Source organism: Microtus ochrogaster, chromosome 16 (genome assembly GCF_000317375.1).
Source record: "Microtus ochrogaster isolate Prairie Vole_2 chromosome 16, MicOch1.0, whole genome shotgun sequence".
NCBI classification, from domain to species: Eukaryota; Metazoa; Chordata; class Mammalia; order Rodentia; family Cricetidae; genus Microtus; species Microtus ochrogaster.
The window spans coordinates 16,004,240-16,018,598 of record NC_022018.1 but is presented as its reverse complement, the minus strand read 5'-3'; the positions used below and the strand labels follow the sequence as shown (position 1 = coordinate 16,018,598).

General features: G+C 37.9%; 1 protein-coding gene across 1 annotated transcript in view; it reads right to left on the bottom strand.

Moving 5' to 3' along the window:
• The window catches only part of Yme1l1 (YME1 like 1 ATPase), a 36,284-nt gene that overhangs the window by 17,017 nt on the left and 4,908 nt on the right, over positions 1–14,359 (bottom strand). The window contains exons 3-8 of the mRNA XM_005354766.3: positions 13,902–14,064; positions 11,917–12,015; positions 10,055–10,164; positions 5,152–5,302; positions 3,034–3,117; positions 1,703–1,785 (exon numbers count right to left, since the gene is read on the bottom strand). Of these exons, the coding sequence (XP_005354823.1) occupies positions 1,703–1,785; positions 3,034–3,117; positions 5,152–5,302; positions 10,055–10,164; positions 11,917–12,015; positions 13,902–14,064 (690 nt within the window). The remainder of the gene's footprint in view (positions 1–1,702; positions 1,786–3,033; positions 3,118–5,151; positions 5,303–10,054; positions 10,165–11,916; positions 12,016–13,901; positions 14,065–14,359) is intronic.

Here is a 14,359-nt window from a genome sequence, read left to right as displayed (position 1 = left end):
AAAAAAAAAAAAAAAAAAAAAAGATTGGTTTGTTTGTTTTAGTTCTCCAATGGACTTTGAAAGTTATTCTGACTAAATCACTTAGATTTTTACTAAAATTTTATAATGATAATAATTAAAAATAAAGTTGTACTCATGACCAGCCCCAGGAAAAAGGACACATGTTCACCAAAATGCACAAGGTACATACAATATTAGAGTTCCAAACTATAAACAACCAAAAATGTCTAAGTTAGTTAAAAAGAGCAAATTTCGATAGCCACATAAGGCAAACTGTGCAATCAGGATACGTGAATGACTGCTCTACACAGCATGGCCAGACCCCAACCAAAATCATCATGTTGGGCAAAAGCAGAAAGATGCAAAACAGGATATTCGAGCATCCTGCTGCTCCTAAAACAAGCAAAAAAATGGAAGCAGAGCTAGAGTAAAGGCCCTGACTGGATAACCCTCTTTTCAGTGGTAGGGACAATAACCAGAAGAGGCAGGGGGGCTCTGGGGTTCTCACGGTCTTTGTTGGGCTAAGAACTGATGAAAGCTATGTGCTCATTCTTGAAATTTATTTATTGTGTATTTTTAAGCAAGTATGTTGAACTTCAAAAGATTTGCTGAGTTATTTAAAAAGAACATCTTACTGCACATTGAAAGACTAAAACATATCTAATTTAAAATAATGGGTAAAACGGCAATTTAAAATTCTAAGAATGAAGCAAGAGACAGGAAACACTGTTCACTTCTCAACTAACTAATATCCTGTCCCCAATCTCTGTGGCAAGTATACCTCCAGTTGAACAACAAAAAAGCTGCAGGGTGAGGTAGATAATGATGTTCTAAACAGTTCTTAGTTTTTAAAGCAGCTCCATATAAATGTACTTACATACTCAAAAATCCTGGGCAAGAAATGATTCTTATGTACATTTCTTTTTTTTTTTTGTAATATTTATTTATTATGTATACAATATTCTGCCTGCAGGCCAGAAGAGGGCACCAGACCTCATTACAGATGGTTGTGAGCCACCATGTGGTTGCTAGGAATTGAACTCAGGACCTATGGAAGAGCAGGCAATGCTCTTAACCGCTGAGCCATCTCTCCAGCCCTTATGTACATTTCTGAAGACTTGAGAAAACTGTGTAATAGCAAACCTACAAGTTACTTTGCTCCTATGAATTTACATTTGTCAGAAGCTACTTCATTAACGAATGTTGTTTAGTTTTTTGCCTGTCTCTAGTTTTATACTCAGACATTCCCTCATCCCCACTGCAGACAGAAACTTAAAATAACTCAACCAAAAACAGCTCAACAAGAATTCTATGTTTTCTAAAGACTGACTTTCATTTTGATGGTGTATGTGTGTCTGTGTGGGGCATGTGCATGTTGAGTCAGGTAATCATGGAGGTCAGAAGAGGAGTCAGATCCACTGGGGCAAGAGTTCTAAGTTATGAGTTACTCAATGTGGGTGCTGGGCATAGGGGGTGCTGTCAAGAAAAGAAAGTGCTCTTAACCACTAAACCATCTTTCTGAGGACTCAAGTTTTAAATAATCATCGTACCAATATCTTCCTCAACCCTTTCTGCAATGCAAACAGGGCTCAAAGCCTTAAATTACAGAAAAAGTTTGTGACAACTGGTTTAACCAGATGGAAGTCCAATGCAGAATATCAATAAGGTAAATTACAAAGAAAGCAAAGAAATCTTAACTTACCCCTTTAACATGTTCAAAAGTAACATTTTTCATCTGGACAGGATCTACAGCAGAATCAAGTCCTGTAGTTGTCCGGAAGCGAACTAATAGGAAGAAATACATGTGGGTATTTGATATCAAAATCTAGAAAAATTGCATGTCTTAGAAGCCTAACTCCAGTTCCAGGGGACCCAATGCCCTCTTCTGGCCTCCACAGGAACTAGGCACATGTGTGTACACATACATTCATGAGGTGAAACACAAATTTTTAAAAAAAGAATAAGAATATATTATATTATCTCCTCAGTAAAGGTCAACCCAAATGGGCCTTTCAGTCACCTGAATAGGAAAATATGTCACAGGAAGCACTGTCTTCTTTAGAGGCTTTAGAAATGGAGATTGTCTAAAACGGAGACTGGCACCATGATCTCTCTGTCCATCTTCCACTGTCACTCCGTCAGAGTGTGCTCTCCTATACCTAGCTTCTATTCTGCTATGTAAAAACAAGCAAGGCAGGTGTGGCGGTAAGGCTGTCATCCTAGCACACAGGAGTTAGTCAGGAGGACCATGAGCTCTTGTCTCAAACCAATTTTTTTCAAAGCTGAGCTAATGCTCTGTTGGCATGGTGTTCATGCAGCAAGCATGAAAACCAGTACCCCATAAACTGGACATGTGATTACATGTCAGGAATCCAAGCACTCAACCTTGTCAAAAAAAAATAAGGTTTAAGAAAATCTTTAAATCAATGATGATCACAGTTTTGTAAATAAAAATCTTATGAGGAATATATTAAATGGAGGTTCCTAGCCATAATACAGGCTTAGGGTTTATTGATTTAGGAATAAAAAACTTGAAAGTAGAGGGCAACTGTTTAGGAAAAGGAAGGTAACCAGTAAAGGGTGTGTACACACACACACACACACACACACACACACACACACACACACACACAGAGAGAGAGAGAGAGACAGACAGAGAGAGAGAAAGAGAGACAGAGACAGAGATCCTTACTCTGTATGAGTCAGGTCCAGGAGTCAGCATTTTCAAAAACCGTGATACTCTTAATTTTTAAAATTATTCATTTAATAACTTACCATTTTGATACACCTGGTCACAGAAATAAAACTTTGAAATCATTACTTTAAACCCAGCATAAACAAAATTGCACACTAATTATTTTAAACCAAACTAAATGGATTATCTTACTTTTCAAATATTCTTCCCCAGTAACAACAACCTTAAGTTCTACAAAAGGAAAATTTGATAGGATAGTAAAATATGTGATACAATAGTAAAGGATATAAAAACCAGATGTTTGAAAAGGAAATAAACTCAGATAAGTAAGTCTTTACCAGAAAGAAATGGGTTTTTCAAGAGTCCATAAATGCCAAGCAGGAGCAGAACAAAGACGATCAGACGAGTTCGCCTTAAGGAATCTGCAAGAGGAAAAAGCCTTGAATTAAATGGCATTAATGCACTATAACACCTTTATGGTACCTTTAATACTAGATTATTATTGTGTTTTGCATTTGGTTAGTAAGTTAGGCTTTAAGCTGAAAATAAATGCTCTCCAATGGGAATGTCTGCTTAGCATGCATGAAGCCCTAGGTTAAACCCTCAGAACAACAACCAATTGTTTTCAAAGTTTAAATTTGCAGAAAAGTTGAAAGTACATTTCTACCACTCACCTTGCCCTGTGCCACCAGGTCCTGACTAACATGCATTTAAGTAGCAAGCTTGTTAACAATAAACCAGTATTATTGGATTATTGGTATAGTTTTCTCAGGTTTACTGAGTGTGAGCCATTAAAAAAAAATCCATCTAGCATAGAGTAAGATCTCTCTTTCTCTGTGTGTGTGTGTGTGTGTGTGTGTGTGTCTGTGCGCGCTCCTTTACTGGTTACCTTCCTTCTCCTAAACAGTTGCCTTCTACTTTCAAGTTATTTATATACATGTGTCTCATATGGTTCAACTTCAATTCTGCATGTGAAATACATGCACTTTTTATGCCTTCCCCTCCATTAAGAACTCTTCCTGCAACCACTTATCATATACATAAATATCTATATATACATATCACACACGCATACATGAATCCTCACACAGAAATTCAGATTCTGCATAAAAATAAACATGCAATATTTTTGAGTCTGGCTTATTAAATTTAAGATGACAATATCCACTTCTATGTATTTTCCTGCAAGTGACATTTTCTTCTCTTTAGGTTAAGTAGAATCCCAGTATATGAATACCACGTATTTTCAGACATCATCTGTTGACAGGCCTTTAGACTGGTTCCAGTATCTCAGCTATTGTGACTGGAGCATAAGTAAACATGGACACATAACATCTCAAAGCCATGCTTAGATATCTTTGTATAAAACAGCAAAAACAGTAAGTACAGCTGGACCATAGTCAGTTCAAATTTTAGTCTACTAGGGAATCTTCATGTTGATTTTCCTAAGGACTCCACCAGTTTTCCTTGCCATGAGCACTGTACAAAGGTTCCTGTCACTCTCTGATCAGTACCTGTAGTTGTTCCTTTTCTTAATGACAGCCATTTCTGACTGAAGATAATCTCAGTGGAGTTTAAATTTGCATTTCCTCGGTGGCTGAAGAAGTTGAAACTTTTTTCATATACTTTAAGAACTGTCTGTTCAGTACATTTAGCCATTTACTGATCAGATGGTTAAGTTTTATGGTGAATAAGAATTGAACAGATTCTAGACATTGGTGAAGTTTACTCTCCTGACTCCTTCTGCTGTGTGGCAGTTTTGTAATTTCACACACTCCTACCTGTCACCTTGTGTACTTCCTCACCTGCTGGAGTTCATCGCAGAAAATCCTTTCCTGGACTTCTACCTTAAAGTGTCGTACTTGTGTGTTCTTCTGGAAGTCTGAGTTTTAGATCTTACATTTTTAATTAATTTTTGTATAAGATGAAATATAAAAATCTCATTTCATTATTCTATGTTAATATTCATTTCTCTCAGCACCACTAGTTAAAAAGGTTAATTTTTCCTAATGCATGTTTTTTACCTTTGTCAAAAATTAGATGGTAGCCATAACTTTTCCTAACAATCCTGTATCTACTAAGGCACAGTTTTTATCCTTTGTTTTTATTTCTATTTCCACGTTTAAGCAATCATAAGTTTTACAGTAGACCACGACCAATGTTCAGACTGATGATCTTAGAAAAGTTTCTGTGGTGCAGTGAGACGGCTTAGCAGGTAAACGAGTCTGTCAGCAAACCTTATCTGAGCTTGACAGTGGAAGGAATGGAAAGTAGAAGGAAAGAAGCAGTTTCCAAAGGTCATGGGATCTCCACATATATGCTGTGGTACAAGCAGCTTACCTTCACACACAGATCACATCACACAATAATTTTTTTAAAAATTAAGAAATGTTTTGTAACACTTTAAACAGAGGACTAAGCATCCTCTCAATTGTTCTGCCTATGTCATATCATACCATTGGTCTTCTGTGTGAGAGCTTGAGCTTTGAGAAAACCCTCTGCAAAACCAGTTTTAAATGCATCTTGGTGAGCTTCAGGTATGTTTTTAGTTTTCATAAGTTTGTCCAAACTCTCAAGATCTGTTCCTCTGTCCCGCAACAGAAATCCCTAAAAAAATCAAAGAAAATACAGCAGAGTTATAAAGATACAAAAAGGACGGACAGTAGTGGCGCACACCTTTACTCCCAGTACTCTAGAGGCAGAGGTAGGCAAATCTCTGTGAGGTCGAGGCCAGCCTGGTCTACAAAAGGAGTTTAAAGACAGCCAGAGCTATATAGAAAAACCCTGCTCAAAAAAACCTAAAATAGATAAATAAATAAAGATGCAAACATAAAGAAGGCAGCGTTCTGAAGATTTTCTGTCTATTGCACAAAGTCAAACAGGTATACTTTATAAATAATTTTGATATTCTGCTAGAAGCAGTAGATATGACAATAAAATAAATGCTATCTGTAAAAAACAGAAATACCTTACTGAAAACGGGACACTGGGGCCAGAGAGATGAAGCCATTAAAGGTGAGGCTTGCAACCAAAATGTCAGAAGAATGGAACATCAGAACAACACACAGAGGACTGTAGATATATTTTAGCTGGCAATATTTGCTTAGCATACATGAGACCTTCAGTTTAGAACTATATAAACTAGACTTGTCAGCACACTATGCAATGCTAGCACATGAGAGGCTGAGGCAGGGGAATCCTAAGTTTAAGGCAATCCTTAGATACACAAAGAGTTAGAAGCTAGTGTGGGCTATATGAGACCACCCATGTCTCCAATCTCCTCACCCTCCTTCCTCAAAGTCATACAGGTGGGCACCATGTAATGGGTCTATAATTGCAGCAGTTGAAAAGGAAGATTATGAGTTCAAGGCCAGCCTGAGCTGATGCAAACTCTCTCTCTTCCTTTCTCTCTCCCCCTCCCCCCTTCTCCCCCCCCCCTCTCTCTCTCTCACACACACACACACACACACACGAAAGCAAAACAAAACCAAATACACACACAGGGAATAAACATAATGAATGAACAATTTGAAAGAATATAAAATAATGCCCAAAAAAATTTGGTAAGACTCAATGCCAAGAAAATAAGGGTATTTAGTGACCAGCATATGCAAGGTTGAGAACAGAAAAATGGTCAATAAGTGCAATAAAACACACTTGTTAAATAAGACTGAGTTGGGTAAGAAAGCAGAATATCCAAATTAATTAGGTTATCATTTAAGAAACAATGATGATACAAGTTTGGAGGCAAGATTGAAAGTAGCAAGAACATATGCTGTGGAATATTAGCTGAAAATGTGTTACATTTGTTTATGCTGCGGAATATTTATTTAATAGTGCAAAAAATGTGTTGCATTCTTTTATGTTGCATTTGTTTAACTTTGTGAAGCTGTGTTACTTTGCCTGCCTAAAACACCTGATTGGTCTAATAAAGAGCTGAATGACCAATAATAGCTGGGCAGGAGACAGACAGGCAGGGCTGCTCTTTAATTTAAGAGATTAAATAGGAGAAAAAGAGAAGAGTAGTGAGAAAAGGAAGAGAGGAAAATGTCAAGGGACAGCTATCCAGCCAGACATGGCATAAGATGGAAAGAAAAGATATACAGAAATAGAGAAAGGTAAAAGACCTGGGGCAAAAGGTAGGTGGTATAATTTAAGAAGAACTGTCTAGTAACAAGCCAAGCTAAGTTGGGCATTCACAAATAAGACTATGTGCGATTATTTGGGAGCTGGGTGGTGGGCCCCCAAAGATCAAAGAGTAAAAAAAAAAAAATAACCAAACACAACTACAAATAGAAGCAAGGTATCAAATGAGTACTTGCTAGAATAATTGAGGCAATAAAATGTTAAAATGTCTATGAACGGCAGTGCAACAAGGATGAAGGGAAAGATTTAAGAAACGTTAGCTGGGCAAAGTGGTTCACACTTGAAATAAGGTATGGCAATCTGAAGCAGAAGAATTGCCTTAAGTTTGAGGCCAGACTAGGCTACACATTGAGATCCAGAACCAACTGTGCAGCAGACTGAGATCCTGTCTCTAAAAAGCAAGATATCCCCCCTACCCCCCCACCCCCCACAAACAAACAAACAAAACACTAACAAAAGAGAAACATGTCAGGTTAGTGGTATAGATCAGTGATAGATCACCTGGCTAGAAACCATGAAACCTAGGTTCAATCCCTAGGACCACCACTTCCCCAATGATACTTATTAGGGTACACTTGGAAAAGCACAGCTTTTTCAGACAGTACTGGGAAACTCGACTACAACATATAAAAAAAACCCAGAAACCTTATCTCTAATCCTATACATGATTCAACCCTAAGTGAATCAACCTTTAAGCCTTGATACCCTGAAACTGGTAGAGAAGAACGGAGGCCCGCGCCTCTGCTCTGTGCACAGGCGGACATGACCACAGTTCTGAGTGAGGCTCCAGTAGCACAGAAGAACAACAGTCAACAAATAGGATCTTGTGAAACTGCAAAGTTTCTGTGCAGCAAAAGAAACTTCAAGCAAACGAAGATGCAGCCCACAGAATGAAAGAAAAATCTCCCAGCAATTTATCTGACAGAGTTACTGTCTAGAACAGGTCAAAGAACTCAAAATACCAAGCATTAAGAAAATAAACAGTCCAATCAAAAACTGGGCAATGGAACCAACTGGACAGAAAATTCTCAAAGGAAATATAAGCAGTTCCTAAATGCTTTGAAACGTGCTTAGTCATCAAGGAAACTGAAAGGATTTTAAGATTTGAGGACTACAAATAACAACAAATGCTGGTGTGGACATGGGCAAGAAGGATCTCTCCCACACTGTTGCTGGAAGCGGGAACTAGAATGGCCACTTTGGGTATCAATCTAGAGAACCCTCAAAAACTAAAACTACAACTGCCACATGGCTGAGCTATAGCCACGGGCATATACCCAACTGACTTTATTCTGCTACAGAAATAGTTACATTACTACTCTACTACAACAGTAAGGAAATGGAATCAACCACATGTTAATGGATGGATAAGAAAAACGTAGACTGGGCCTGGTGGTGTATGCATTTAATCCCCACACTTGAGAAGCAGAGACTGGTGAATCTCTCTCTTCTGAGTTTGACACTAGCCTAGTCTACGTAGTGAGGTCCAGGATAGCCAGGGATATGTAGGGAAACTATATCTCAAAAAAGAAAAAAAAATATGATGCATATACACAGTGAAGAGGGGAGGATAGTAGAGGCTAAAGACTTAACCGGATATGGATGGGGGAGAGGAGAAAGTTGTTGGGTTAACCAAAACCAAGGATGTATGCAAAAGTCTTATGAAAAACCAGTAGCTAGTATACTAATTTCAAACTAACTTAAAAAATAGCCCAATGGAACTATCCTGCATGAATGGACAATGCAATTCTCAGAATGTATAAGCAATCAAGTGACAGTACAAGGTACATATAGTCAGAGAGGTCTTAGAGATTTTCAAAACACAGGCTAGTGCCATTAATTAGTCTTAGTTACCCACCATAACTACAAGGTAAACCTCAATGGCTGAAGATACTGCACACCTTGGACACAGGACATAGAAAAATCAATCTCAAAATGACTGATCAAGTTCATCCCTAATTGCTAGTTTTCAGCGTTGAAAGGTGCAATGTAGGTGGTTAGAGAGAAAGTAAGTACATCAGTGGTTTTAACCAGATCTAGACCCTGCATGCTCCAATACCTACTAGCCACACAAGAAATGCCTACTTGTGCAACAGAGGCGTGACTGCTAATGGGGTGCCCAACCTCTCTCTGGGTTTGAGACCTGTTCCACAGAAGGGAGTTCCATGCTTGGTACCTTAACCTGCTCAAAAAGCCCATGGTAAGAATGGTTATAAGTCCTAGGGTAAACATCTGCTTTTTATTTTGGTAATTCTATTCAGGGTTTCTCTGTTTAACAGTCCCAGCTGTCCTGGAACAAGCTTTGTAGACCAGGTTGGCTTCAAACTCAGAGATCCACCTGTCTCTGCCTCTCAAGTGCTAGGATTAAAGGTGTGTGTCACCAAACACCATCTTCTAAATATTAATTTATGTTTATACACATAGACCTGGCCTGCTTTCAACCTTGGTCAGCTTCTTTTTGCACAGCACAGTAGTCAATGCAGCAATACAAAACTGTAATAATACTAAGAAGAGACTGACCATTCATTCCTAGACAGGAATTCTATATCATGCACACTACTCCTCCAGAGAGGCTCAGGGAACATGGAGGAAAAGGCAGAAAGAATTTAAGAACCAACACGTAAGGAGGAATGCTGTGAAATGTTGTCTTTGGGTATGACATGGTTATAACTTTCATGAACTCACAGCAACTGAAATTACCTGCACAAGAACAAGCCAACCAAAATTCTGACATAGGTCGGGTAGACAATCTCCGGGGCTCACCCTTTATTGAGTAGCTATTACTCTTTTCTGAGGATGTGGCCACTGGTAGGCTTCTCAAGCTCCAGTGGATACTCCTACACACATACATATATAAGCAACACTAACTGGACTTAGTAGGTTACAAAAAAACAAACAAACAAACAAAAAAACCCAGTAACTTTAAAGACATGAGTTTGGGAGGCAGACATGTTGAGGGAGATATAAAGGTGGCTGAAGCAGAGAATGGGGGTGGATATCATACTTCATTGTATACATGTACGACATTGTCAAGAATAAAAACAAAAACATTTTTAAAGATTTTAGAGGCACAACAAATACACAAGTAGTTAATTATTGTAGGTAGACAGAACTGAGTGGGTGCTCCACCAACCAGAAAAATGAGATACTTACAGTTTTTGATGTCCCAGTATTTGTTACTTATTATTTTCTAAACCACAAATAACTAATTACCTTCACAAAGGATGGTGCTATATTCTGTGCTTCTGCTAATCTTTCAGAAGTAGACTGCAAACGCCGTGTCCTTGATTTCAAAGTTTTAAAGCCCCGAGACTGTGTGAAAACTGAACAAAACAGTACCAATTACTTGGTAGCTATAGCAAGAGAAAATGATCAAGTGTAAAGTCTGACTCATAACGGTACATCACAATTAGAATCCAAGTTCTAGATATAGTTATTTCAGCTGGCATTTCAATTTGCTTCACCTTTTTCTATTACCCTTTTTTCCAAGAACTTTGAACATTTAACTTCATGTTGAGAGGAGGAAAAAGTAAGAGGATTTCACAATATAATAAGAAAGAACCTCAAATGAGAAAATAACACTGGCCTAGAGGCAAGTCTTCAAGTATTGGCTTAAAGAAAACGTGAGAGGGTTCAGTCCACCAAGGATGTTGCCACTACCAGGCAAGTGATGCTGGGTTACATAAGAAAGACAACAGAGAAACCCAGGGACAACTCCATGGCGTCTGCATCAGTTCCTGCCTCCAGATTTGTGCTTCTGCTTTTGCCCTGACTTGCCTCAAAGATGGACTGTGATTAGGCCCTGTAAGCCAAATAAACAATTTCCTTCCTTAGGTCGCTTTTGGCCAGTGTTTCATCATAGCAACAAAAGCCAAACTAAGACAAGTACCAAAGCCCATCCTTACTGACTCTCAGTTTGGTATTTATTATTTTTAAGTTCTACTAGAAATAGTTATGACATTTCCTAATGCTGCAACCCTTTAATACAATTCTTCATGTTGTGGAGACCCCACCATAAAATTATTTCACGGCTACTTGGTAACTGTAATTCTGCTACTGTTAAGAATCACAATGTAAATATCTGATGTGCAGGATATGTGGACCCCCACAGGTTGAGAACCACTGACTATCCTAAATTGTATGAAAGTAGCAAACAATGCTATCAATTTGATATCACCTAGCTTATGGCTTTATTTAAAGTCCTCAGATTTCTGGGATGTTAATGAAAACACTCTGGTATTCTCCAATTTTTTTCCTTTAACTTTTTCCTGACATTTCAGTGGGTTTTTGGAGGTGACGGTAAATAGACAAACATGCTTAATTACTTTGAAACAAGTGTAGATGAATTTCCCAAGTCTGATTTACCGTAGTCCTTAGCACTAACACAGCTTCTATTATTATTTTGTGGCTCAGCATTTATAAAGAGGACTGGAGAGATGGGTAAGCAGTTGCCAGCACTGGATGCTCTTCCAGAGGACCTGGGTTCAATTCCCAGAAACCATATGGTGGCTCCAGTTTCAGGAGACCTGATGCTCTCCTCTGGCCTCAGGGGAAACCAGGCAAGTATGGTATGGTACACAGACATAACATGCAGGTGGAACAACTATACAAATAAGAAATACTTTTAGGGGGCTGGAGAGATGGCTCAGCGGTTAAGAGCACTGACTGCTCTTCTAGAGGACCTGGGTTCAATTCCTAGCACCCACATAGCAGCTCACAACTGTCTAAAGATCCAGTTGCAGGGGATCTGATACCTTCACACCAATGCACATAAAATAAAGTTAAATAAACCATAAAAAAGAAATACTTTTATTTTCAAAAGTTCATAAAGCCAAGTATGGTGGCATATATCTGTAACCTCCAAAACAGAAGAGGCTGAAGAAGACTACAAGTTACAAGCCTGTCTAGGTTAACACAATGAAACCTGTCTCAAAAATTACAGAACCAACCAAATTAATAATCACAAATACTTTTAAGTCTACTATATTATAAATAGATAATTACCACCATTAACAAAACAAGTCTTATTAAATATACTTATCAAATTTTTCAAAATAAACACAGTTTTTTCGTACTTGGAAAATACTGAAGATCTGAACAAATGCTTCGAAGAGTTTTTGGATATTGTCTGTGCAGGCTAGAGGAGCGCAGTGTATTGAACATATCTAAGTGACCTGCAAGGAAAATGAAAAAGTTATTCTCCAGTTGTCAAGCCAAGGCAAAAACACATGAAAAACTGTATAGAATATAAATTTATAAATACCAGGAAAAGTGACAATGTATCACAGAGTATTTTAAGAAAGACATTTGATACACTAATGTAACTCCTTTATATCTCACAATCCCTCGTTTCACTATCACTTACCTTAGGTTACTATTTTTCTCTGGCATGTGTTTATAGCTGTCCATGAAACTAAATTCAAATTTAGAGGTTAAAAAAAGGAAAAACAATCTCTTTTATTAAAAGGATAGAGTGGTTAACGACTGCTATTGCTTAAAGGCCATCTCAAAGCCCTGTATCATAGAACACTGCAAACACAGCTTCTGCTCTGCTTGAAGGATCTAGAGTAAAGCCAGGTGTGTTTGCAATCATCTTTAATCCAGAGCTTGGAAGGAGAGGCAGGTGGAACTCTTGAGTTCAAGACCAGCCTGATCTACACAGTGACTTCCAGGACAGCCAGGGCTACATAGGGAGACCCTGTCTCAAAAAAACCAAAATTATAAAGAATTGCCAAATATGAAAAGGTTTTCTCTGACAGCCAGGCTTGCAACTCAAGGCCTCACAGAACCACTGAACTATACTCCCAGCCTCAGCTCTTCCGTGGTTAGTATTTGTTTTTATGTTCCAGTAACACTTAAGGCATTTTTCAAAAATTTTTCAAGAGTCCAACTAAGAAACTCATTTTTAATATTTCTGTCTGCCCAAGTGGAGCCAAGCAGCTCACAGTATGAAGAATCTTAAATTGTAAAAATGCAGATTAGAAAAACAGGAGAATAAAAGTATTAAAACATTAAAGTAAAAATGTGCCCTGAAGATTTACTATGAGCCCAGCACTTTAGGAAGTCAAAGACAAACGACTTAATCAAGGCTGTAGTCTAAGCCCTCAAACCTTAAAACTGTTCTTTTTCCTCACTCTTACACTTTTTAGTCTTTTTTATTCTTGAAATCCTACAATTTATACTGACTTTTAAAATGTGTTTTTCCATCAATATGAAACAGGTATTTTGAATTTTTGTTTTATTATGTATACAGTGTTCTGCCTGGATATATGCTTACATGGCAGAAGAGTGCACCAGATCTCATCACAAATGGTTGTGAGCCACCATGTGAGAATAGAACTCAGGACCTCTGGAAGAATAATAGCCTCTTAACCTCTGAGCCATCTTTCCAGCCCTGGAATTCTGATACTTTAAGAAGGTTGTAGGCTAGGCAGTGATGGCACGCACAGTTTTAACTTAACTACAGCACCTAGGAGGCAGAAGCAGGTAGATCTCTGAGTTCAAGACCAGCCTGGTCTGCATAGTGAATTCCAGAACAGTGAGGGCTACAAAGAGAAACCCTGTTTTGGCGTGGGGGGGGAGGGGGAGCAGAATCACATGTGGCACAGTCCTATAATCCCAGCTCTTCAGGAGGTTTGGACAGGAAGACACCAAATATAAGACCTGCTAGAATAACTTGCCAAAACCCTGGCTCAAAATGAAAATTAATTAAAGTGTTAAAGATATAACTCAGTACATCAAGGAGAGTGCTTGCTTAGCCTCAGTGAGGTCAAGGGTTCAATCCCACGGAGCACCACAGAAAAGATATTCATAGACTGGACATGTAGCTCAGTGGTTAAAAAGCTTACATAATATGAGCAAGCCCTGATATCAATACTATGGGAAGCAAAAGAGTACAAACAAATTTTCTGTACTTTACAATTTTTCTATAAATGTAACATTATAGCCGTAAGAAAATTACAAATTAAAAAAAAAAACACTTCAAAAAAGAACTGGCCCATAGTAAATGTTAATATAGTATAAACGTCATCAATAAGTTCAAGAATACTAACTAACATACCATATTTATTTTCGAAGAAGGACTGTGCTGACACATGAGATGTATGCCAATGGGAAGAAACTCTTTTGTCTTTATAAAACCCAGGAAGTAGATTTTCTACCAGTTGATCAATCTGTCCAATTTTTAATTCAGATAATCCAAGGTCCTTTAAATTAAGTACAGGCTATAAAAGACAAAACAGCCAAATTAACATTAATGAGACATTTAAAAGCTACTTATCAAAAACAATAAGGATTTTTTTAAATTAAAAAAAATGAACTGACATCTTAATTATTAAAATAAGTTAATATAAATATTCTGATGGTTCTAGTTTTACTAAGGTTCATTATGGGTTTGACCAAAAAAAAAAAAAAAAAGCCCTAACAGTCTCCCTAAATAGATGACATTTCTCACTATAACAAAAGCACCAGTTAGTTAAACATTATGATACCCAATGATGTGAGACTTTACATTGTTTT